Genomic DNA, 27,350 nt, shown 5'->3' on the forward strand with positions numbered 1-27,350 from the left:
AAGTAGTTGACATTGTTCTGCACATGGGGTAGTTGTTATAGTGGTTGACATTGTTCTGCACATGTCGTAGTTGTTATAGTGGTTGACATTGTTTTGCACAAGGGGTAGTTGTTATAGTGGTTGACATTGTTCTGCACATGGGGTAGTTGATATAGTGGTTGACATTGTTCTGCACATGGGGTAGTTGTTATAGTAGTTGACATTGTTCTGCACATGGGGTAGTTGTTATTGTGGTTGACATTGTTCTTCACAGGGGGTAGTTGTTAAAGTAGTTGACATTGTTCTGCACATGGGGTAGTTGTTATAGTAGTTGACATTGTTCTGCACATGGGGTAGTTGTTATTGTGGTTGACATTGTTCTTCACAGGGGGTAGTTGTTAAAGTAGTTGACATTGTTCTGCACATGGGGTAGTTGTTATTGTGGTTGACATTGTTCTGCACATGTCGTAGTTGTTATAGTGGTTGACATTGTTTTGCACAAGGGGTAGTTGTTATAGTGGTTGACATTGTTCTGCACATGGGGTAGTTGATATAGTGGTTGACATTGTTCTGCACATGGGGTAGTTGTTATAGTAGTTGACATTGTTCTGCACATGGGGTAGTTGTTATTGTGGTTGACATTGTTCTTCACAGGGGGTAGTTGTTAAAGTAGTTGACATTGTTCTGCACATGGGGTAGTTGTTATAGTAGTTGACATTGTTCTGCACATGGGGTAGTTGTTATAGTGGTTTACATTGTTCTGCACATGGGGTAGTTGTTAAAGTAGTTGACATTTTTCTGCACATGGGGTAGTTGTTATAGTGGTTGACATTGTTCTGCACATGGGGTAGTTGTTATAGTAGTTGACATTGTTCTGCACATGGGGTAGTTGTTAAAGTAGTTGACATTGTTCTGCACATGGGGTAGTTGTTAAAGTAGTTGACATTGTTCTGCACATGGGGTAGTTGTTAAAGTAGTTGACATTGTTCTGCACATGGGGTAGTTGTTATAGTGGTTGACATTGTTCTGCACATGTCGTAGTTGTTATAGTGGTTGACATTGTTCTGCACATGTCGTAGTTGTTATAGTGGTTGACATTGTTTTGCACAAGGGGTAGTTGTTATAGTGGTTGACATTGTTCTGCACATGGGGTAGTTGATATAGTGGTTGACATTGTTCTGCACATGGGGTAGTTGTTATAGTAGTTTACATTGTTCTGCACATGGGGTAGTTGTTAAAGTAGTTGACATTGTTCTGCACATGGGGTAGTTGTTATAGTGGTTGACATTGTTCTGCACATGTCGTAGTTGTTATAGTGGTTGACATTGTTCTGCACATGGGGTAGTTGTTAAAGTAGTTGACATTTTTCTGCACATGGGGTAGTTGTTATAGTGGTTGACATTGTTCTGCACATGGGGTAGTTGTTATAGTAGTTGACATTGTTCTGCACATGGGGTAGTTGTTAAAGTAGTTGACATTGTTCTGCACATGGGGTAGTTGTTAAAGTAGTTGACATTGTTCTGCACATGGGGTAGTTGTTATAGTGGTTGACATTGTTCTGCACATGTCGTAGTTGTTATAGTGGTTGACATTGTTCTGCACATGGGGTAGTTGTTATAGTAGTTGACATTTTTCTGCACATGGGGTAGTTGTTATAGTGGTTGACATTGTTCTGCACATGGGGTAGTTGTTATAGTGGTTGACATTGTTCTGCACATGGGGTAGTTGTTACAGTGGTTGACATTGTTCAGCACATGGGGTAGTTGTTATAGTGGTTGACATTGTTCTGCACATGGGGTAGTTGTTATAGTGGTTGACATTGTTCAGCACATGGGGTAGTTGTTATAGTGGTTGACATTGTTCTGCACATGGGGTAGTTGTTATAGTAGTTGACATTGTTCTGCACATGGGGTAGTTGTTATAGTGGTTGACATTGTTCAGCACATGGGGTAGTTGGTATAGTGGTTGACATTGTTCTGCACATGGGGTAGTTGTTAAAGTAGTTGACATTGTTCTGCACATGGGGTAGTTGTTATAGTAGTTGACATTGTTCTGCACATAGGGTAGTTGTTAAAGTAGTTGACATTGTTCTGCACATGGGGTAGTTGTTATAGTGGTTGACATTGTTCTGCACATGGGGTAGTTGTTATAGTGGTTGACATTGTTCTGCACATGGGGTAGTTGTTATTGTGGTTGACATTGTTCTGCACATGGGGTAGTTGTTATAGTAGTTGACATTGTTCTGCACATGGGGTAGTTGTTATAGTAGTTGACATTGTTCTGCACACGGGGTAGTTGTTGTAGTGGTTTACATTTTTCTGCACATGGGGTAGTTGTTGTAGTGGTTTACATTGTTCTGCACATGGGGTAGTTGTTATAGTAGTTGACATTGTTCTGCACATGGGGTAGTTGTTATAGTGGTTGACATTGTTCTGCACATTGGGTAGTTGTTAAAGTAGTTGACATTGTTCTGCACATGGGGTAGTTGTTATAGTGGTTGACATTGTTCTGCACATGAGGTAGTTGTTAAAGTAGTTGACATTGTTCTGCACATGGGGTAGTTGTTATTGTGGCTGACATTGTTCTGCACATGGGGTAGTTGTTAAAGTAGTTGACATTGTTCTGCACATGGGGTAGTTGTTAAAGTAGTTGACATTGTTCTGCATATGGGGTAGTTGTTGTAGTTGTTGACATTGTTCTGCACATGTCGTAGTTGGTATAGTGGTTGACATTGTTCTGCACATGGGGTAGTTGGTATAGTGGTTGACATTGTTCTGCACATGGGGTAGTTGTTATAGTAGTTGACATTTTTCTGCACATGGGGTAGTTGTTAAAGTAGTTGAAATTGTTCTGCACATGGGGTAGTTGTTAAAGTAGTTGACATTGTTCTGCACATGGGGTAGTTGTTATAGTGGTTGACATTGTTCTGCACATGGGGTAGTTGTTAAAGTAGTTGACATTGTTCTGCACATGGGGTAGTTGTTATAGTGGTTGACATTGTTCTGCACATGGGATAGTTGATATAGTGGTTGACATTGTTCTGCACATGGGGTAGTTGTTAAAGTAGTTGACATTGTTCTGCACATGGGGTAGTTGTTATAGTGGTTGACATTGTTCTGCACATGGGGTAGTTGGTATAGTGGTTTACATTGTTCTGCACATGGGGTAGTTGTTAAAGTAGTTGACATTGTTCTGCACATGGGGTACTTGTTGTAGTGGTTGACATTGTTCTGCACATGGGGTAGTTGGTATAGTGGTTGACATTGTTCTGCACATTGGGTAGTTGTTATAGTAGTTGACATTGTTCTGCACATAGGGTAGTTGTTAAAGTAGTTGACATTGTTCTGCACATGGGGTAATTGTTATAGTGGTTGACATTGTTCTGCACAAGGGGTAGTTGTTATAGTAGTTCACATTGTTCTGCACATTGGGTAGTTGTTATAGTGGTTGACATTGTTCTGCACATGGGGTAGTTGTTGTAGTGGTTTACATTGTTCTGCACATGGGGTAGTTGATATTGTGGTTGACATTGTTCTGTACATGGGGTAGTTGGTATAGTGGTTGACATTGTTCTGCACATGGGGTAGTTGTTGTAGTGGTTTACATTGTTCTGCACATGGGGTAGTTGTTATTGTGGTTGACATTGTTCTGCACATGGGGTAGTTGTTATTGTGGTTGACATTGTTCTGCACATGGGGTAGTTGTTATAGTGGTTTACATTGTTCTGCACATGGGGTAGTTGTTATAGTGGTTGACATTGTTCTGCACATGGGGTAGTTGTTATAGTAGTTGATATGTTCTGCACATGAGGTAGTTGTTATTGTGGTTGACATTGTTCTGCACATGGGGTAGTTGTTATAGTAGTTGACATTGTTCTGCACATGGGGTAGTTGTTATAGTGGTTGACATTGTTCTGCACATTGGGTAGTTGTTATAGTAGTTGACATTGTTCTGCACATAGGGTAGTTGTTATAGTGGTTGACATTGTTCTGCACATGGGGTAGTTGTTATAGTGGTTGACATTGTTCTGCACATGGGGTAGTTGTTATAGTAGTTGATATGTTCTGCACATGAGGTAGTTGTTATTGTGGTTGACATTGTTCTGCACATGGGGTAGTTGTTATAGTAGTTGACATTGTTCTGCACATGGGGTAGTTGTTATAGTGGTTGACATTGTTCTGCACATTGGGTAGTTGTTATAGTAGTTGACATTGTTCTGCACATGGGGTAGTTGTTAAAGTAGTTGACATTGTTCTGCACATGGGGTAGTTGTTATAGTAGTTGACATTGTTCTGCACATGGGGTAGTTGTTATAGTGGTTGACATTGTTCTGCACATGGGGTAGTTGTTATAGTAGTTGACATTGTTCTGCACATTGGGTAGTTGGTATAGTGGTTGACATTGTTCTGCACATGAGGTAGTTGTTATTGTGGTTGACATTGTTCTGCACATGGGGTAGTTGTTATTGTGGTTGACATTGTTCTGCACATAGGGTAGTTGTTATAGTGGTTGACATTGTTCTGCACATGGGGTAGTTGTTATAGTGGTTGACATTGTTCTGCACATGGGGTAGTTGTTATAGTGGTTTACATTGTTCTGCACATGGGGTAGTTGTTATAGTGGTTGACATTGTTCTGCACATGGGGTAGTTGTTATTGTGGTTGACATTGTTCTGCACATGGGGTAGTTGTTAAAGTAGTTGACATTGTTCTGCACATGGGGTAGTTGTTAAAGTAGTTGACATTGTTCTGCACATGGGGTAGTTGTTATAGTAGTTGACATTGTTCTGCACATGGGGTAGTTGTTAAAGTAGTTGACATTGTTCTGCACATGGGGTAGTTGTTAAAGTAGTTGACATTGTTCTGCACATGGGGTAGTTGTTATAGTGGTTGACATTGTTCTGCACATGGGGTAGTTGTTATAGTGGTTTACATTGTTCTGCACATGGGGTAGTTGTTATAGTGGTTGACATTGTTCTGCACATGGGGTAGTTGTTATTGTGGTTGACATTGTTCTGCACATGGGGTAGTTGTTAAAGTAGTTGACATTGTTCTGCACATGGGGTAGTTGTTAAAGTAGTTGACATTGTTCTGCACATGGGGTAGTTGTTATAGTAGTTGACATTGTTCTGCACATGGGGTAGTTGTTAAAGTAGTTGACATTGTTCTGCACATGGGGTAGTTGTTAAAGTAGTTGACATTGTTCTGCACATGGGGTAGTTGTTATAGTGGTTGACATTGTTCTGCACATGGGGTAGTTGTTATAGTAGTTGACATTGTTCTGCACAAGGGGTAGTTGTTATTGTGGTTGACATTGTTCTGCACATGGGGTAGTTGTTATAGTAGTTGACATTGTTCTGCACATTGGGTAGTTGTTATAGTAGTTGACATTGTTCTGCACAAGGGGTAGTTGTTATAGTAGTTGACATTGTTCTGCACATGGGGTAGTTGTTAAAGTAGTTGACATTGTTCTGCACATGGGGTAGTTGTTATAGTGGTTGACATTGTTCTGCACGTGGGGTAGTTGTTATAGTAGTTGACATTGTTCTGCACAAGGGGTAGTTGTTATAGTAGTTGACATTGTTCTGCACATGGGGTAGTTGTTATAGTGGTTGACATTGTTCTGCACATGGGGTAGTTGTTATAGTAGTTGACATTGTTCTGCACATTGGGTAGTTGTTATAGTAGTTGACATTGTTCTGCACAAGGGGTAGTTGTTATAGTAGTTGACATTGTTCTGCACAAGGGGTAGTTGTTAAAGTAGTTGACATTGTTCTGCACATGGGGTAGTCGTTATTGTGGTTGACATTGTTCTGCACATGGGGTAGTTGTTATAGTAGTTGACATTGTTCTGCACAAGGGGTAGTTGTTAAAGTAGTTGACATTGTTCTGCACATGGGGTAGTCGTTATTGTGGTTGACATTGTTCTGCACATGGGGTAGTTGTTATAGTAGTTGACATTGTTCTGCACATGAGGTAGTTGTTATAGTAGTTGACATTGTTCTGCACATGAGGTAGTTGTTATAGTGGTTGACATTGTTCTGCACATGGGGTAGTTGTTATAGTAGTTGACATTGTTCTGCACATGGGATAGTTGTTAAAGTAGTTGACATTGTTCTGCACAAGGGGTAGTTGTTATAGTGGTTGACATTGTTCTGCACATGGGGTAGTTGTTAAAGTAGTTGACATTGTTCTGCACAAGGGGTAGTTGTTATAGTGGTTGACATTGTTCTGCACATGGGGTAGTTGTTATAGTGGTTGACATTGTTTTGCACAAGGGGTAGTTGTTATAGTGGTTGACATTGTTCTGCACAAGGGGTAGTTGTTAAAGTAGTTGACATTGTTCTGCACATTGGGTAGTTGTTATAGTAGTTGACATTGTTCTGCACATTGGGTAGTTGTTATAGTGGTTGACATTGTTTTGCACAAGGGGTAGTTGTTATAGTGGTTGACATTGTTCTGCACAAGGGGTAGTTGTTAAAGTAGTTGACATTGTTCTGCACATTGGGTAGTTGTTATAGTAGTTGACATTGTTCTGCACATGGGGTAGTTGTTAAAGTAGTTGACATTGTTCTGCACATTGGGTAGTTGTTATAGTGGTTTACATTGTTCTGCACATGAGGTAGTTGTTATAGTAGTTGACATTGTTCTGCACATGGGGTAGTTGTTATAGTAGTTGACATTGTTCTGCACATGGGGTAGTTGTTATAGTAGTTGACATTGTTCTGCACATGGGGTAGTTGTTATAGTAGTTGACATTGTTCTGCACATGAGGTAGTTGTTATAGTAGTTGACATTGTTCTGCACATGAGGTAGTTGTTATAGTGGTTGACATTGTTCTGCACATTGGGTAGTTGTTAAAGTAGTTGACATTGTTCTGCACATGAGGTAGTTGTTATAGTAGTTGACATTGTTCTGCACATGAGGTAGTTGTTATAGTAGTTGACATTGTTCTGCACATGGGGTAGTTGTTATAGTGGTTTACATTGTTCTGCACAAGGGGTAGTTGTTATTGTGGTTGACATTGTTCTGCACATGGGGTAGTTGTTATAGTAGTTGACATTGTTCTGCACATGGGGTAGTTGTTATAGTAGTTGACATTGTTCTGCACATTGGGTAGTTGTTAAAGTAGTTGACATTGTTCTGCACATTGGGTAGTTGTTATAGTAGTTGACATTGTTCTGCACATGGGGTAGTTGTTATAGTAGTTGACATTGTTCTGCACATGGGGTAGTTGTTATAGTGGTTGACATTGTTCTGCACATGGTGTAGTTGTTATTGTGGTTGACATTGTTCTGCACATGAGGTAGTTGTTATAGTAGTTGACATTGTTCTGCACATGGGGTAGTTGTTATAGTGGTTGACATTGTTCTGAACATGGGGTAGTTGTTATAGTAGTTGACATTGTTCTGCACATGGGGTAGTTGTTATAGTGGTTGACATTGTTCTGCACATGGGGTAGTTGTTATAGTAGTTGACATTGTTCTGAACATGGGGTAGTTGTTATAGTAGTTGACATTGTTCTGCACATGGGGTAGTTGTTATAGTAGTTGACATTGTTCTGCACATGGGGTAGTTGTTATAGTGGTTGACATTGTTCTGCACATGGGGTAGTTGTTATAGTGGTTGACATTGTTCTGCACATGGTGTAGTTGTTATTGTGGTTGACATTGTTCTGCACATGAGGTAGTTGTTATAGTAGTTGACATTGTTCTGCACATGGGGTAGTTGTTATAGTGGTTGACATTGTTCTGCACATGAGGTAGTTGTTAAAGTAGTTGACATTGTTCTGCACATGGGGTAGTTGTTATAGTAGTTGACATTGTTCTGCACATGGGGTAGTTGTTATAGTGGTTGACATTGTTCTGCACATGGGGTAGATGTTATAGTGGTTGACATTGTTCTGCACATGGGGTAGTTGTTATAGTGGTTGACATTGTTCTGCACATGGGGTAGTTGTTATAGTAGTTGACATTGTTCTGCACATGGGGTAGTTGTGATAGTGGTTGACATTGTTCTGCACATGGGGTAGTTGTGATAGTGGTTGACATTGTTCTGCACATGGGGTAGTTGTTATAGTGGTTGACATTGTTCTGCACATGGGGTAATTGTTATAGTGGTTGACATTGTTCTGCACATGGGGTAGTTGTTATAGTGGTTGACATTGTTCTGCACAAGGGGTAGTTGTTAAAGTAGTTGACATTGTTCTGCACATGGGGTAGTTGTTAAGGTAGTTGACATTGTTCTGCACATGGGGTAGTTGTTATAGTAGTTGACATTGTTCTGCACATGGGATACTTGTTATAGTGATTGACATTGTTCTGCACATGAGGTAGTTGTTAAAGTAGTTGACATTGTTCTGCATATGAGGTAGTTGTTATAGTAGTTGACATTGTTCTGCACATGGGGTAGTTGTTATTGTGGTTGACATTGTTCTGCACATGGGGTAGTTGTTATTGTGGTTGACATTGTTCTGCACAAGGGGTAGTTGTTAAAGTAGTTGACATTGTTCTGCACATGGGGTAGTTGTTATTGTGGTTGACATTGTTCTGCACATGGGGTAGTTGTTATTGTGGTTGACATTGTTCTGCACATGAGGTAGTTGTTATAGTGATTGACATTGTTCTGCACATGGGGTACTTGTTATAGTGATTGACATTGTTCTGCACATGAGGTAGTTGTTAAAGTAGTTGACATTGTTCTGCACATGAGGTAGTTGTTATAGTAGTTGACATTGTTCTGCACAAGGGGTAGTTGTTATAGTGGTTGACATTGTTCTGCACATGGGGTAGTTGTTATTGTGGTTGACATTGTTCTGCACATGGGGTAGTTGTTATAGTGGTTGACATTGTTCTGCACAAGGGGTTGTTGTTAAAGTAGTTGACATTGTTCTGCACATGGGGTAGTTGTTAAAGTAGTTGACATTGTTCTGCACATGGGGTTGTTGTTAAAGTAGTTGACATTGTTCTGCACATGGGGTAGTTGTTATTGTGGTTGACATTGTTCTGCACATGGGGTAGTTGTTATTGTGGTTGACATTGTTCTGCACAAGGGGTTGTTGTTAAAGTAGTTGACGTTGTTCTGCACATGGGGTAGTTGTTATTGTAGTTGACATTGTTCTGCACATGGGGTTGTTGTTAAAGTAGTTGACATTGTTCTGCACATGGGGTAGTTGTTATTGTGGTTGACATTGTTCTGCACATGGGGTAGTTGTTATTGTGGTTGACATTGTTCTGCACATGGGGTAGTTGTTATAGTAGTTGACATTGTTCTGCACATGGGGTAGTTGTTATAGTGGTTGACATTGTTCTGCACATGGGGTAGTTGTTATAGTGGTTGACATTGTTCTGCACATGGTGTAGTTGTTATTGTAGTTGACATTGTTCTGCACATGGGGTAGTTGTGATAGTGGTTGACATTGTTCTGCACATGGGGTAGTTGTTATAGTGGTTGACATTGTTCTGCACAAGGGGTAGTTGGTATAGTAGTTGACATTGTTCTGCACATGGGGTAGTTGTGATAGTGGTTGACATTGTTCTGCACATGGGGTAGTTGTTATAGTGGTTGACATTGTTCTGCACATGGGGTAGTTGTTATAGTAGTTGACATTGTTCTGCACATGGGGTAGTTGTTATAGTGGTTGACATTGTTCTGCACATGGGGTAGTTGTTATAGTAGTTGACATTGTTCTGCACATGGGGTAGTTGATATAGTGGTTGACATTGTTCTGCACATGGGGTAGTTGTTATTGTGGTTGACATTGTTCTGCACATGGGGTAGTTGTTATAGTAGTTGACATTGTTCTGCACATGGGGTAGTTGTTATAGTAGTTGACATTGTTCTGCACATGGGGTAGTTGATATAGTGGTTGACATTGTTCTGCACATGGGGTAGTTGTTATTGTGGTTGACATTGTTCTGCACATTGGGTAGTTGTTAAAGTAGTTGACATTGTTCTGCACATGGGGTAGTTGTTATTGTGGTTGACATTGTTCTGCACATTGGGTAGTTGTTAAAGTAGTTGACATTGTTCTGCACATGGGGTAGTTGTTATTGTGGTTGACATTGTTCTGCACATTGGGTAGTTGTTAAAGTAGTTGACATTGTTCTGCACATGAGGTAGTTGTTATAGTGGTTGACATTGTTCTGCACATGGGGTAGTTGTTATAGTAGTTGACATTGTTCTGCACATGAGGTAGTTGTTATTGTGGTTGACATTGTTCTGCACATGGGGTAGTTGTGATAGTGGTTGACATTGTTCTGCACATGGGGTAGTTGTTATTGTGGTTGACATTGTTCTGCACATGGGGTAGTTGTTATAGTGGTTGACATTGTTCTGCACATGGGGTAGTTGTTAAAGTAGTTGACATTGTTCTGCACAAGGGGTAGTTGTGATAGTGGTTGACATTGTTCTGCACATGGGGTAGTTGTTATAGTGGTTGACATTGTTCTGCACATGGGGTAGTTGTTAAAGTAGTTGACATTGTTCTGCACATGGGGTAGTTGTTATAGTAGTTGACATTGTTCTGCACAAGGGGTAGTTGTTATTGTGGTTGACATTGTTCTGCACATGGGGTAGTTGTTATAGTGGTTGACATTGTTCTGCACATGGGGTAGTTGTTAAAGTAGTTGACATTGTTCTGCACAAGGGGTAGTTGTGATAGTGGTTGACATTGTTCTGCACATGGGGTAGTTGTTATAGTGGTTGACATTGTTCTGCACATGGGGTAGTTGTTATAGTAGTTGACATTGTTCTGCACATGGGGTAGTTGTTATAGTGGTTGACATTGTTCTGCACATGGGGTAGTTGTTATAGTAGTTGACATTGTTCTGCACATGGGGTTGTTGTTATTGTGGTTGACATTGTTCTGCACATGGGGTAGTTGTTATTGTGGTTGACATTGTTCTGCAGATGGAGTAGTTGTTAAAGTAGTTGACATTGTTCTGCACATGGGGTAGTTGTTATAGTAGTTAACATTGTTCTACACATGGCCCATGGGGTAGTTGTTATAGTGGTTGACATTGTTCTGCACATGGCACATGGGGTAGTTGTTATAGTGGTTGACATTGTTCTACACATGGCACATGGGGTAGTTGTTATAGTGGTTGACATTGTTCTGCACATGGGGTAGTTGTTAAAGTAGTTGACATTGTTCTGCACATGGGGTAGTTGTTATAGTAGTTGACATTGTTCTGCACAAGGGGTAGTTGTTATTGTGGTTGACATTGTTCTGCACATGGGGTAGTTGTTATAGTGGTTGACATTGTTCTGCACATGGGGTAGTTGTTAAAGTAGTTGACATTGTTCTGCACAAGGGGTAGTTGTGATAGTGGTTGACATTGTTCTGCACATGGGGTAGTTGTTATAGTGGTTGACATTGTTCTGCACATGGGGTAGTTGTTATAGTAGTTGACATTGTTCTGCACATGAGGTAGTTGTTATTGTAGTTGACATTGTTCTGCACAAGGGGTAGTTGGTATAGTGGTTGACATTGTTCTGCACATGGGGTAGTTGTTATAGTAGTTGACATTGTTCTGCACATGGGGTAGTTGTTATAGTGGTTGACATTGTTCTGCACATGGGGTAGTTGTTATAGTAGTTGACATTGTTCTGCACATGAGGTAGTTGTTATAGTGGTTGACATTGTTCTGCACATGGGGTAGTTGTTATAGTGGTTGACATTGTTCTGCACATGGGGTAGTTGTTATAGTAGTTGACATTGTTCTGCACAAGGGGTAGTTGTTATAGTGGTTGACATTGTTCTGCACATGAGGTAGTTGTTATAGTGGTTGACATTGTTCTGCACATGGGGTAGTTGTTATAGTAGTTGACATTGTTCTGCACATGGGGTAGTTGTTATAGTAGTTGACATTGTTCTGCACAAGGGGTAGTTGTTATAGTGGTTGACATTGTTCTGCACATGGGGTAGTTGTTATAGTAGTTGACATTGTTCTGCACATGAGGTAGTTGTTATAGTGGTTGACATTGTTCTGCACATGGGGTAGTTGTTATAGTGGTTGACATTGTTCTGCACATGAGGTAGTTGTTATTGTGGTTGACATTGTTCTGCACATGAGGTAGTTGTTATAGTGGTTGACATTGTTCTGCACATGGGGTAGTTGTTATTGTGGTTGACATTGTTCTGCACATGGGGTAGTTGTTATAGTGGTTGACATTGTTCTGAACATGGGGTTGTTGTTATTGTGGTTGACATTGTTCTGCACATGGGGTAGTTGTTATTGTGGTTGACATTGTTCTGCACATGGAGTAGTTGTTAAAGTAGTTGACATTGTTCTGCACATGGGGTAGTTGTTATAGTAGTTAACATTGTTCTACACATGGCCCATGGGGTAGTTGTTATTGTGGTTGACATTGTTCTGCACATGGGGTAATTGTTATAGTGGTTGACATTGTTCTGCACATGGGGTAGTTGTTATAGTGGTTGACATTGTTCTGCACATGGGGTAGTTGTTATAGTGGTTGACATTGTTCTGCACATGGGGTAGTTGTTATAGTGGTTGACATTGTTCTGCACATGGGGTAATTGTTATAGTGGTTGACATTGTTCTGCACATGGGGTAGTTGTTATAGTGGTTGACATTGTTCTGCACATGGGGTAGTTGTTATTGTGGTTGACATTGTTCTGCACATGGGGTAATTGTTATAGTGGTTGACATTGTTCTGCACATGGGGTAGTTGTTATAGTGGTTGACATTGTTCTGCACATGGGGTAGTTGTTATAGTGGTTGACATTGTTCTGCACATGGGGTAGTTGTTAAAGTAGTTGACATTGTTCTGCACATGGGGTAGTTGTTATAGTAGTTGACATTGTTCTTAACATGGGGTAGTTGTTATTGTGGTTGACATTGTTCTGCACATGGGGTAGTTGTTATAGTAGTTGACATTGTTCTGAACATGGGGTAGTTGTTATAGTAGTTGACAATGTTCTGCACATGGGGTAGTTGTTATTGTAGTTGACATTGTTCTGCACATGGGGTAGTTGTTATAGTGGTTGACATTGTTCTGCACATGGGGTAGTTGTTATTGTGGTTGACATTGTTCTGCACATGGGGTTGTTGTTATTGTAGTTGACATTGTTCTGCACATGGGGTAGTTGTTATTGTGGTTGACATTGTTCTGCACATGGGGTAGTTGTTATAGTAGTTGACAATGTTCTGCACATGAGGTAGTTGTTATTGTAGTTGACATTGTTCTGCACATGGGGTAGTTGTTATAGTGGTTGACATTGTTCTGCACATGGGGTAGTTGTTATTGTGGTTGACATTGTTCTGCACATGGGGTTGTTGTTATTGTAGTTGACATTGTTCTGCACATGGGGTAGTTGTTATTGTGGTTGACATTGTTCTGCACATGGGGTAGTTGTTATAGTGGTTGACATTGTTCTGCACATGGGGTAGTTGTTATAGTGGTTGACATTGTTCTGCACATGGGGTAGTTGTTATAGTGGTTGACATTGTTCTGCACATGGGGTAGTTGTTATTGTGGTTGACATTGTTCTGCACATGGGGTTGTTGTTATTGTAGTTGACATTGTTCTGCACATGGGGTAGTTGTTATTGTGGTTGACATTGTTCTGCACATGGGGTAGTTGTTATTGTAGTTGACATTGTTCTGCACATGGGGTAGTTGTTATAGTGGTTGACATTGTTCTGCACATGGGGTAGTTGTTATTGTGGTTGACATTGTTCTGCACATGGGGTAATTGTTATAGTGGTTGACATTGTTCTGCACATGGGGTAGTTGTTATAGTAGTTGACATTGTTCTGCACATGGGGTAGTTGTTGTAGTGGTTGACATTGTTCTGCACATGGGGTAGTTGTTATAGTAGTTGACATTGTTCTGCACATGGGGTAGTTGTTGTAGTGGTTGACATTGTTCTGCACATGGGGTAGTTGTTGTAGTGGTTGACATTGTTCTGCACATGGGGTAGTTGTTAAAGTAGTTGACATTGTTCTGCACATGGGGTAGTTGTTATTGTGGTTGACATTGTTCTGCACATGGGGTAGTTGTTATAGTAGTTGACAATGTTCTGCACATGAGGTAGTTGTTATTGTAGTTGACATTGTTCTGCACATGGGGTAGTTGTTATAGTGGTTGACATTGTTCTGCACATGGGGTAGTTGTTATTGTGGTTGACATTGTTCTGCACATGGGGTTGTTGTTATTGTAGTTGACATTGTTCTGCACATGGGGTAGTTGTTATTGTGGTTGACATTGTTCTGCACATGGGGTAGTTGTTATAGTGGTTGACATTGTTCTGCACATGGGGTAGTTGTTATAGTGGTTGACATTGTTCTGCACATGGGGTAGTTGTTATAGTGGTTGACATTGTTCTGCACATGGGGTAGTTGTTATTGTGGTTGACATTGTTCTGCACATGGGGTTGTTGTTATTGTAGTTGACATTGTTCTGCACATGGGGTAGTTGTTATTGTGGTTGACATTGTTCTGCACATGGGGTAGTTGTTATTGTAGTTGACATTGTTCTGCACATGGGGTAGTTGTTATAGTGGTTGACATTGTTCTGCACATGGGGTAGTTGTTATTGTAGTTGACATTGTTCTGCACATGGGGTAATTGTTATAGTGGTTGACATTGTTCTGCACATGGGGTAGTTGTTATAGTGGTTGACATTGTTCTGCACATGGGGTAGTTGTTATAGTGGTTGACATTGTTCTGCACATGGGGTAGTTGTTAAAGTAGTTGACATTGTTCTGCACATGGGGTAGTTGTTATAGTAGTTGACATTGTTCTTAACATGGGGTAGTTGTTATTGTGGTTGACATTGTTCTGCACATGGGGTAGTTGTGATAGTGGTTGACATTGTTCTGCACATGGGGTAGTTGTGATAGTGGTTGACATTGTTCTGCACATGGGGTAGTTGTTATAGTAGTTGACATTGTTCTGAACATGGGGTAGTTGTTGTAGTGGTTGACATTGTTCTGCACATGGGGTAGTTGTTATAGTAGTTGACATTGTTCTGCACATGGGGTAGTTGTTGTAGTGGTTGACATTGTTCTGCACATGGGGTAGTTGTTAAAGTAGTTGACATTGTTCTGCACATGGGGTAGTTGTTATTGTGGTTGACATTGTTCTGCACATGGGGTAGTTGTTATAGTAGTTGACAATGTTCTGCACATGAGGTAGTTGTTATTGTAGTTGACATTGTTCTGCACATGGGGTAGTTGTTATAGTGGTTGACATTGTTCTGCACATGGGGTAGTTGTTATTGTGGTTGACATTGTTCTGCACATGGGGTTGTTGTTATTGTAGTTGACATTGTTCTGCACATGGGGTAGTTGTTATAGTGGTTGACATTGTTCTGCACATGGGGTAGTTGTTATTGTGGTTGACATTGTTCTGCACATGGGGTAGTTGTTATAGTGGTTGACATTGTTCTGCACATGGGGTAGTTGTTATTGTGGTTGAGATTGTTCTGCACATGGGGTAGTTGTTATTGTGGTTGACATTGTTCTGCACATAGGGTAGTTGTTTTAGTAGTTGACATTGTTCTGCACATGGGGTAGTTGTTAAAGTAGTTGACATTGTTCTGCACATGGGGTAGTTGTTATTGTGGTTGACATTGTTCTGCACATGGGGTAGTTGTTATAGTAGTTGACATTGTTCTGCACATGAGGTAGTTGTTATAGTGGTTGACATTGTTCTGCACATGGGGTAGTTGTTATTGTGGTTGACATTGTTCTGCACATGGGGTAGTTGTTATAGTGGTTGACATTGTTCTGCACATGGGGTAGTTGTTATTGTAGTTGACATTGTTCTGCACATGGGGTAGTTGTTATAGTGGTTGACATTGTTCTGCACATGGGGTAGTTGTTATTGTGGTTGACATTGTTCTGCACGTGGGGTAGTTGTTATTGTAGTTGACATTGTTCTGCACATGGGGTAGTTGTTATAGTGGTTGACATTGTTCTGCACATGGGGTAGTTGTTATTGTGGTTGACATTGTTCTGCACAAGGGGTAGTTGTTATAGTAGTTGACATTGTTCTTAACATGGGGTAGTTGTTATAGTGGTTGACATTGTTCTGCACATGGTTTAGTTGTTATTGTCGTTGACATTGTTCTGCACATGGGGTAGTTGTTATTGTGGTTGACATTGTTCTGCACATGGGGTAGTTGTTATAGTGGTTGACATTGTTCTGCACATGGGGTAGTTGTTATAGTGGTTGACATTGTTCTGCACATGGGGTAGTTGTTATAGTGGTTGACATTGTTCTGCACATGGGATAGTTGTTAAAGTAGTTGACATTGTTCTGCACATGGGGTAGTTGTTATTGTGGTTGACATTGTTCTGCACATGGGGTAGTTGTTAAAGTAGTTGACATTGTTCTGCACATGAGGTAGTTGTTATAGTAGTTGACATTGTTCTGCACATGGGGTAGTTGTTAAAGTAGTTGACATTGTTCTGCACATGGGGTAGTTGTTATTGTGGTTGACATTGTTCTGCACATGGGATAGTTGTTATAGTGGTTGACATTGTTCTGCACATGGGGTAGTTGTTATTGTGGTTGACATTGTTCTGAACATGGGGTAGTTGTTATAGTGGTTGACATTGTTCTGCACATGGGGTAGTTGTTATTGTGGTTGACATTGTTCTGAACATGGGGTAGTTGTTATAGTGGTTGACATTGTTCTGCACATGGGGTAGTTGTTATTGTGGTTGACATTGTTCTGAACATGGGATAGTTGTTATTGTGGTTGACATTGTTCTGAACATGGGATAGTTGTTATTGTGGTTGACATTGTTCTGCACATGGGGTAGTTGTTATTGTGGTTGACATTGTTCTGCACATGGGGTAGTTGTTATAGTGGTTGACATTGTTCTGCACATGGGATAGTTGTTATTGTGGTTGACATTGTTCTGCACATGGGATAGTTGTTATTGTGGTTGACATTGTTCTGCACATGGGGTAGTTGTTATAGTGGTTGACATTGTTCTGCACATGGGATAGTTGTTATTGTGGTTGACATTGTTCTGAACATGGGATAGTTGTTATTGTGGTTGACATTGTTCTGCACATGGGGTAGTTGTTATAGTGGTTGACATTGTTCTGCACATGGGATAGTTGTTATTGTGGTTGACATTGTTCTGAACATGGGATAGTTGTTATTGTGGTTGACATTGTTCTGAACATGGGATAGTAATAGTATCTGAAGCTTATCTGTATTCGAGATAGTTGTAATAGTAGTTGTACTGTACAGGGGATAGTTGTGAAAGAAGACAATGACACGGTGTCGCAGTGCCGTCGCTGCCGTTGCCTTCTCTGTAATGAAGAGATGACTGGTCCGGATGTAGCGGTATCCAGTGGGCGTGGTCGTGTCTGTTTTATATGTTACATCAATCAGGTAATGATGACACGGGTGCCTCGAAACGTTCTTACAATGGCTGCGTGCGTGGCTATTTGTTGTACCCTCCCTCAGTAATGTAGTTAGACAATGCCTGGCGTTCGGCTCGGAGTCAGTATACTGTGTCTGAGTGGGGTATTCATGTTTAATTGCGGCATGGTATCTCAGTGTGCAAACACTATACAGGGATAGAACAAGTATACTGTGTCTGAGTGGGGTATTCATATTAAACTGCAGCAGAGTATCTCAGTGGGCTAGCACTATACAGGGATAGAACAAGGACTGGTCGGCTCGGAGTCAGTATACTGTGTCTGAGTGGGGTATTCGTATTTAACTGCAGCAGAGTATCTCAGTGGGCTAGCACTATAAATCGGCATCAGTCCGGACGAGTACAGGCAGCCACACACACACACACGTACATGACATCGCTATATAAGTGCAATAAGCTTGGACGCGACGTTAAACCCCATTTCACATCATTTCATCTATCTGATAAAATAAGAATCACTCTTGATTAGTTTCTGGCGAACCACGAACCACAAATCATCTTGAGGGGGTGCCATTCAAACCTTGAGAGACTTGGACGTAGCCATCTATGTCTGTACACATGTACTGAGGTACTGCAGGTTCACAGAGCTCACATTTATCCCACTTCGATTAATTAGTTCGATGCCATCAAGGGAGGAGAAATATCCAAACCTAGACCATGCCAACAGGAAACTAGTGAACGTTTATCACAATGCTTTGAATGTACAAGTAATAAAATATATTTGCAAACAAATTGAGATGTGAGTTGTATAGAACGGGTCCGCAGGAACCCTTTTTGGTTGAGGGAGGTTGAGTGAAAATAGGGAAGGTGATTGGTTGATCCAAGTCACGTGATCGGATAGGATGACTCATGCATCAACAGCGCGTCACAGGTGAGGCGGATGAAAGGTGTGTGTTTATAACACAGAAAGAATTCATAAGAAAACAAAAGTAAAGGGTTATGAATAGAGCTAAATGTATAGCGTGCTGCCTTGAATAGACAGACCGTACCCGTCAGCCCAGTTTGAATTGAGCGCTTGACAACTCACGTGGCCTCGTCGTTTAACCCGCGCTCGCTAGAGCGTGCGACCTGGTTTGATGAATACAGGGTGTGTGTTGAAAGTACATCATACCACAATAGAGACGGGTTATGTCAACACGATATACGCCGGGTAATGTAGGAATAATAATACTTGGATCAACCAATCACCTTCCCTATTTCACTCAACCTCCCTCAACCAAAAAAGGTTCCTGCGGACCCGTTCTATACTACTGATGTGAAGGCAATACATTACACACATCCGCCGATCCCCTACAGCCTTTTAGATGACCCTCAAGATAACATACACCATGGGGATTATCCATTGTCAACAGTGTTCGAAAGACCTGCCTGCTCGACCGTCCGAGACGGGTTGATTTCAACTCGGGCTGCCAGATTTTCAAATCCCCCTGCCCGACGGTCGGGTTATATTTCATATGTGACAATATTCTAAATATTTCCCGATGATAATCATTAATTCACATGTAAAGATGAATGATAAAATGTAACCAAAAAGAAATCCCGTTAGCTTATCCTGAGAAACATATGATTATAGTGGGCAGGCAGGTTTTGGTCAGGGCGTGCAATTATTTCAGCTAGCCAGTCCTGTGGTCTGGCTGAAAGTTTTGGGAGTTTCATACCCTGGCCATTGTCCAGCTGCTGGACACGTATGCATGATTGATTTCGAGAAAGATTTGCACGACGTTCCAGTCTGGGATTAATGAAAAATTCACCGTCCTGTGACTTATCTGACATGAGACTTGCTTTTTGAGAGTGGGTAAAAAGTAATGTGTTTATACAAAAAAATACATAAGTACAATATAGTACACAACTCTTCTTGCATTATTAACAGAATGCATCGGAAACACCGACTTCCACAGTTTGACATCCAATTTCCATTTGTATTATTAACAAAATGTACCTCAAACACCGACTTCCACAGTTCACTTCAACTAAATTCGGTTTATTTCGTAAGTGCGAAAGCTATTATTAGCTTGTTCTAAGTAGGCAGCAATTATTGTTCTGACGATAATGTACTACGAAGTGATATCGCTTGATAGATATAGATAGCTAGACGTTTAATTAATTTACAATCAGGTGTAGGCATAATGATATTACATTTTTGTTTGGTCGGATATTCACAATATTTCTGTGGTAAGTGATCCACGCGTAGCTTGTTACAACCGGAGCAAACTAACAAAAAAGGATACTCGTCCTCCATATACCCAGCTTAACAAACATAACATAGTCTTCTTTCACGTGTCTCCCAGTTTCAACACATCGCTGATGCGAAAAACATCTAAACCGAACAAGTTCCACTCTCAATTTATTGCCGGTCACACAGCTAAGATACAACTCTGTACCAAACGCTACCTTGAATAGAGAATAAGAGAAAGGTTCACTACCCTTTTCCAGAAGACTATGCCAATCCTGTCCATAACTACATTTCAGACGCGACATAAATTCTGACAAAATGTGTTTTTATAACATATTACTTGAGTTGAAAATTCTTCTTGTATTATTATTTGAGTGCATCGCAAACATCGATTTCCACATGTTTACATCCAATTTCCATTTGTGTTATTAACAGAATGCACCTCAAACACCGACTTCCACAGTTTGACATCCAATGTCTTCTTGTTAAACAGAATGCACCTCAAACACCGACTTCCACAGTTTGACATCCAATGACTTCTTGTGTAACAGAATGCTCCTCAAACACCGACTTCCACAGTTTTACATCCAATGTCTTCTTGTTTCACAGAGTGCACCTCAAACACCGACTTCCACAGTTGGACATCCAATGTCTTCTTGTTTTACAGAGTGCACCTCAAACACCGACTTCCACAGTTTTACATCCAATGTCTTCTTGTTTCACAGAGTGCACCTCAAACACCGACTTCCACAGTTTTACATCCAATGTCTTCTTGTTTCACAGAGTGCACCTCAAACATCGACTTCCACAGTTTTACATCCAATGTCTTCTTGTTTCACAGAGTGCACCTCAAACACCGACTTCCACAGTTTGACATCCAATGTCTTCTTGTTTAACAGAGTGCACCTCAAACACCGACTTCCACAGTTTTACATCCAATGTCTTCTTGTTTAACAGAGTGTACCTCAAACACCGACTTCCACAGTTGGACATCCAATGTCTTCTTGTTTCACAGAGTGTACCTCAAACACCGACTTCCACAGTTGGACATCCAATGTCTTCTTGTTTAACAGAGTGCACCTCAAACACCGACTTCCACAGTTTTACATCCAATGTCTTCTTGTTTCACAGAGTGTACCTCAAACACCGACTTCAACAGTTTGACATCCAATGTCTTCTTGTTTTACAGAGTGCACCTCAAACACCGACTTCCACAGTTTTACATCCAATGTCTTCTTGTTTCACAGAGTGTACATCAAACACCGACTTCCACAGTTTGACATCCAATGTCTTCTTGTTTAACAGAGTGCTCCTCGAGTCCTGACTGCTTGAACGGGGGTACCTGTGTACGAGGTGCCTGTACGTGCCCAGGGGGATACACCGGCGGGAAGTGTGGTAAGGAGAATTTCGCTGACTTTATAAATGTCTATTTCATATAAAAAGACATGGGAACTGAAGAATGTCCCTATGTTGGTTGCCTTCTACTCTGACATTAATTAACATAACGGTAGAATTACATCTATAAAAGTATTATTAATGCTAACAACATATGACAATGTATTCTCCGATGTATGTGTACTTAGCTTGTCTAGTGACCTCTCCTCACATGGCCTTCAACTATAAACGCCCTTTCGGTCTTGTCCACTGGTATAGTTTGAAACCTATTTTGACAAATATGTGAAATCAGTGTGACAGGTCGATTATTTTACAGATCAAAACGCATACGTTGTTAGTGACTGGCTGAGTGATTGAGATATTTCAAACTGTACGTCACAGCAGCAATAATACAACGCACTTTCGGTCTTTTCCACTGGTATAGTTTGAAACCATCTCTTGGCAAATATGTGAAGCCAGCGTGACAGGTCAATTATCTTACAAATTTAAACGCGTATGTTGTTAGTGACTGGCTGATTGTACGTAACAGCAGCAATAATACGACGACCTACCAAATAGAATTATCCAATGTACACGGCTTAAAACGGAGATTGAGGGAATAACTCCACCCGTCAATATTCACTGGGTCTTGTTCGCGCTCTGTTTGCAGTGTATAAAGCCTTCATTTTCAAACATACTTTGTAATTTGGGAATGAATATTGATGAAATTTCACGTACACAATGTATGTATCAGAGAGCACCCAACCGGCCCATTCTACACACAACGAAGCATTCAAATGCAGTCTAGTGTATGACATTGCGTCTCTATGTCATCAGTATTTCGATAGGTCATGCATGAGCTGGCGCATCAGGTGAGAAGAACCCCTGCTGTGGCGACTAAGTCAATTCAACGACGATGGTGGCTTTCAAGTTATTTAACACCGGGGTAGAATAGGCATTCAGCAACCCATGCTTGCCGTAAATGCGGCTATGCTTATCGTAAGAGGCGACAAAGTGGTCAGGCTCGCAGGACGTGATAACAAAGGAGTATATGGTCATGCCTGGGTTTCTGCGTTTCTGTTATTGATGTGAACATACCCGTGAAGACCCAGATGGAATAGGTCTTCAGCAACCCTTCTTGCCGTAAAAGGCGACTATACTTGTCGTAAGAGGCGACTAACGGGATTGGGTGGTCAGGGTCGCTGACTTGGTTGATGCATGTCATCGTATCCCAATTGCGTGGAACGGTGCTCATGATGTCAATCACTGGAATGTATGGTCCACACTCCATTATTTACAGACGTCGCCATATAGCTGGAATATTGCTGAATATGGCGTAAAGCAACAAACAAACAAAGAAAATGTAACGAGATCGCTGGTTTGTTTGACTTCTACTATTCACAATCTATAGAGCTTCACACAACCCTTCAAATGAAGCTTTAGCAATTTGATATCCTGCTTCGTACACATATAACTGACAAACTGTACTAATACATAATGACTGCACATATTAGAAGATAACCAGTACGAGAAAATACATGGTAGAAGTATACACAAATGAGAAGATTTTACTCCATTTGTCATTACAACAGGTACTGTAGCTCCACCAGGGGCCGTGTCTGGTGACGTGTGTTCATCTGTGCATCCTTGTGCCAACGGGGGCTCCTGCAGCCCATCATCCTCTGGGGGAGAGGGGGCGTGCTCCTGTCCCACTGGGTATGAAGGAAAGAGATGCCAAGCAGGTAGTCAGATAGAACCTTTATGTAAATAGGTGTCAAGCATGCAGTCAGATAGAACCTTTACGTAAATAGGTGTCAAGCATGCAGTCAGATAGAACCTTTACGTAAATAGGTGTCAAGCATGTAGTCAGATAGAACATTTTGTTGAAGAAATATAAAGCATGTAGTAAGATATAACCTTTATTTAAAGAAATGCCAAGCAGGTGGTCAGATTCAACCTTTATTTAAATAGGTGCCAAGCAGGTAGTCAGATATAGCCTTTATGTAAATAGGTGCCAATCAGGTAGTCATTTAGAACCTTTACTTAAATAGGTGCCAAGCAGGTAGTCATATAGAACCTATATTTAAATAGGTGCCAAGCAGGTAGTCAGACAGAACCTTTATTTAAATAGGTTCTAGTTGTGTGGACCACTTCACGGTGTTTACCGGTGTCATTGTTTACTTCCGATACAGAGCATGTCCGATTTTGTTCGATGACTGTGTGTGTAAAGACGTCAAATGAAATCTTTCTTCGCACAATACATTTTTTGGTGCGTGATTAAAAGTGGCTAAATTGGCAAGTTGCTTTATGCAAAACAGAATCGTGGACAACATTTAGCACTATTTCTCTTTCAAACCATTGTTATTTTTCCAATCATTTTCACACAATGACTTAGAATATTCAATGCCCAACATATGCATTATATTACAAAGTCGGAGGTCGGCACGGTGTCATACGACCGTAATTCTAGCACCAAGTTCAGGACTTATTATAATGTGTGCTACAGTCAGAGATCTCGCGATACCCGAGTTGTATATAACTCGTTGTCGCGTGAACGCCAAATTGAATACAACTTCAGATCGTACAACTATTTGTATGCACCAAGTTGTACCAACTAGATGTGCCGTGTAATTGTCCCTTTAGAGTCTAGCGTGTTGAAAAAGGACACTCAGTGAGTGAGTGAGTTAAGATTAATAGTCACATCGGCAATATTTCAGCCATATCGTGACTGAATCAAGTTGTACAGTAACGATACATAAACATAGACATAAATATATAAAATCTGTCGTCAATGGACAGTAAAACAACTAGAGTATCACAGCTTTAAATATAAAACTAGTAAGTAACTATAAAATTTTGACTAATCAGTACAATACATTATAAAAGTTGGCTAGAGATCACCAGCAACCAAAGTTAAGTCACCATACAAGGGACCACGGGGACTTAAGGTACATCTGCTTCATGCGTGGTACCCCAGCAGGATTTACTACATCCCTCTGGCTACTGGTGATTGTTTGAATGTTTGAGCCAAAGCATTGAAAAACAAACAAGTATTCTGCGATTAAAACCATGGAAAATGACAAATACTTTGAATGAAATAAGACTTATGTCTCCTCTCAGGGGGACAATTATTTTACGTTACTTCAACCCCCTTTGAAGGTACAGCCATTAACAATCACATTTATAATTCATTCTTCCAAATTAAAAAATATACTTTTACAACAATACATATCAAAATTTATCAATCAAGTCTATATCTTTTAAAAGTCCAACGAGAACTTACATTAAAAAGATCCTGTAGAGATGAAACCTAGAAATGGTTATCCCTTGTGCAGGCCACTCAGACAAAGTCAATCTAATGACTAGAAGGCCAGAGAGATCAGGTACATCATCTGTCCAGCATCGGCTGCAGCCAGTATCCGGTTAATTGTTTTTCGGTGGACACTCCTCTGGTTGTATGTGTAGGATATGTGACGTGACTGTCATCTGTTCTAGCCTGCAGCACACACGAGGACTGTCAGAACAAGGGCACGTGTGAAGCTCGAGGCTGCAGGTGCCCGGCGGGATACACAGGTGGAAAGTGTGGTAAGCTGGTTTATTATTTAGATATGTTCACCATTCAGCAGTTGTAAGTGGGTTACAGGTAATGAATTGATTTCCAGTATTTATTTTATAAATTAGTAAATCTATTCATAATTAAATTTCCGCTGTGTTCATTGATATTCCAGCATTCTGATTAGGTGAATTGGTCACGTGTTTTTGCATTAATTTCCCAAGGAATGTAAAAATATTAAGCTACGCGGATTCATACAGTTTGAACATCGGTTGTTCGATTCATACCTCAGTGAACCGAAACAAAAGACATAGTCAATACTTCAGTACACGCCAGCAAATCGGTTGATACATTTACTTAGATATGTAATTCTTTTCGTATTCCAGAGACTGCTTTGTCTGGAGCAGGTCACGTGATCATCTTTCCAGCGGCTGTGCTGATGTCTGTTGTTGTGCAGCTTACCCTGAGCACGTAGAGACCTACCATTCAGCCTAACTTAAAACTCTTTGCTTTTAATGTACTCCTCGTTTGCCCTGAAGGATCACACGGGCTTCTATACAAGTAGCTGTGAGTTGTCTGTTGTTGTGCAGCTTACCCTGAGCACGTAGAGACCTACCATTCAGCCCAACTTAAAACTCTTTGCTTTTAATGTACTCCTCGTTTGCCCTGAAGGATCACACGGGCTTCTATACATGTAGCTGTGAGTTGTCTGTTGTCATTGCCCTCGTTAGTCGTTAAAAGGTTTTCCATTTATGACCTCTGCCCAGGCATGTCAAGGTTTCATCTCATTTCGAAGTGTCGTTTTTGTGTTAATGTTTTCTGGTAAAAATTTTGATAGTATTTGATGTCATTAATTTTCACCGAACATGCAAGTTGTCTCTTTACAGTTGTAAGGCGCCCTTGTTCAGAAACGTATCGTCTGTCATGTATTCAAGGGTGTTATTACGCCTTGCAGGAATTCATAACTTAGACTTTTGATGGGCTTCAATCTGCCTCCCCGGCAAGGGCCAGGTGAGCTACATTGCCAACAGCTTGTATGTTTTATTATCAATGGACTCTTTCATCTTCACAAAGCTTAAGAAGTCGTTTCTTTCACAATATTCTCTTCTTTGACCTTTTCTGACACTGCGTGCTTTTCATTTGTCAATTAAGCACTTCAACAATGTTATGCATGTACTCAATTTCCCTCACGAATAAAACAAATTATCAAGAATTTGAAATTGTGTTGCATTGCATTATTTTGTGGAGTGACGGGTGAAATAGAGGAAATATGATCGTCGAATAAGTTAATCAGAATCACTGGAGCCTTTGATGTGTAATTTTCTTTTGATTCTTGATATCACGTAAAACCTATAGGTTTTTTACCTTTTTTTATTTGTTTAGCTGAATGAAACTCACGCCTTCCTCGAAGCATTCCACACCAGAATACTAACTAAACGTTACAACAGCTGATTCTAGTTGTAAAATGTATCAACACTTCTGAAGTAACAATATTATGCTGTCTACTGTTCGAATCTTTAAATCCATCTACTTACATCATCTGTGAATATACTAAGACGTCTTCACCTAAGCATCAGTGTTATAGCACCGGTTGTGAAAATGTTGTTAACGACAATGATTTGTATCGTTATCGTTGCTGTAATCAAGGATGGTGGTAGACACTATGGACAGTTTCGTTTAGTACACATTCCTAACTCTAGCTTACCTAGGACAGACTTGAGTTATGTTCATTAGTTGGGGCCCTTAGGGATATTTTGGTGCAGATTCTTGCAAAAGCACCAAATTTGGTACAGATGTTGGTTATACCATACTAATTCGATATCTGCCGGGCCCCACGAAGGGCGAGGTCCGGGGCCGCTATTTTGGCTAAAAACAAAATGGCCGCCACCATGATTGGCGGTCGATCATTGGTCAATAACTAATCGGCCTAGAATCACATGTAATACCACTCTTTAGGGGTATTTTGGGTCAGGGAATCCAATTATGATATTATTTCAATGATTCGAGGTCAAGGTCAATCACAAAGGTTTCTTAAAGGTCAACCAGGGTCAAAACCTAGTAATGGGGAGCTTAGGGGACATTTTGGATCACATTACCCTTTAAAATGAACTAAAATTTATCGAGCTGTCGATGTAACAATGCCATTTGTATTTATGGCGGGAGTTATGAAGGGCGGCCATATTGGCTAAATCCAAAATGGCCGCCATCCGGATCAGGGTCAGTCATAGGTCAAAAACTAGAAGGCCTAGATTCATATGTGATACCACTTTTTATAGGTTATTGAGGTCAGTGAATTCAATTCTGGTATTATTTCACTGGTTTAAGGGCAAGGCCACCCCTCAAGGTCACTTTTATAGGTTATTGATGGGCTTCAATCTGCCTCCCCGGCAAGGGCCAGGTGAGCTACATTGCCAACAGCTTGTATGTTTTATTATCAATGGACTCTTTCATCTTCACAAAGCTTAAGAAGTCGTTTCTTTCACAATATTCTCTTCTTTGACCTTTTCTGACACTGCGTGCTTTTCATTTGTCAATTAAGCACTTCAACAATGTTATGCATGTACTCAATTTCCCTCACGAATAAAACAAATTATCAAGAATTTGAAATTGTGTTGCATTGCATTATTTTGTAGAGTGACGGGTGAAATAGAGGAAATATGATCGTCGAATAAGTTAATCAGAATCACTGGAGCCTTTGATGTGTAATTTTCTTTTGATTCTTGATATCACGTAAAACCTATAGGTTTTTTACCTTTTTTTATTTGTTTAGCTGAATGAAACTCACGCCTTCCTCGAAGGATTCCACACCAGAATACTAACTAAACGTTACAACAGCTGA

At 40.5% G+C, this 27,350-nt stretch overlaps 1 protein-coding gene across 2 annotated transcripts in view; it reads left to right on the forward strand.

The window, feature by feature from the left end:
- The window catches only part of LOC124126233 (delta-like protein C), a 36,584-nt gene extending 9,466 nt beyond the window's left edge, over window positions 1-27,118 (forward strand). For both annotated transcript variants that reach the window (XM_046489615.2, XM_046489614.2), the window contains 4 exons: window positions 20,890-20,979; window positions 22,551-22,700; window positions 24,454-24,543; window positions 24,898-27,118. In XM_046489615.2, the coding sequence (XP_046345571.1) occupies window positions 20,890-20,979; window positions 22,551-22,700; window positions 24,454-24,543; window positions 24,898-24,986 (419 nt within the window). In that variant the 3' untranslated portion in view covers window positions 24,987-27,118. The remainder of the gene's footprint in view (window positions 1-20,889; window positions 20,980-22,550; window positions 22,701-24,453; window positions 24,544-24,897) is intronic.
- The last annotated feature ends 232 nt before the right edge of the window (window positions 27,119-27,350 follow it).

The sequence above is a fragment of the Haliotis rufescens genome, unplaced genomic scaffold (genome assembly GCF_023055435.1).
Source record: "Haliotis rufescens isolate VD_foot unplaced genomic scaffold, xgHalRufe1.0.p SCAF_24, whole genome shotgun sequence".
Taxonomy (NCBI): Eukaryota; Metazoa; Mollusca; class Gastropoda; order Lepetellida; family Haliotidae; genus Haliotis; species Haliotis rufescens.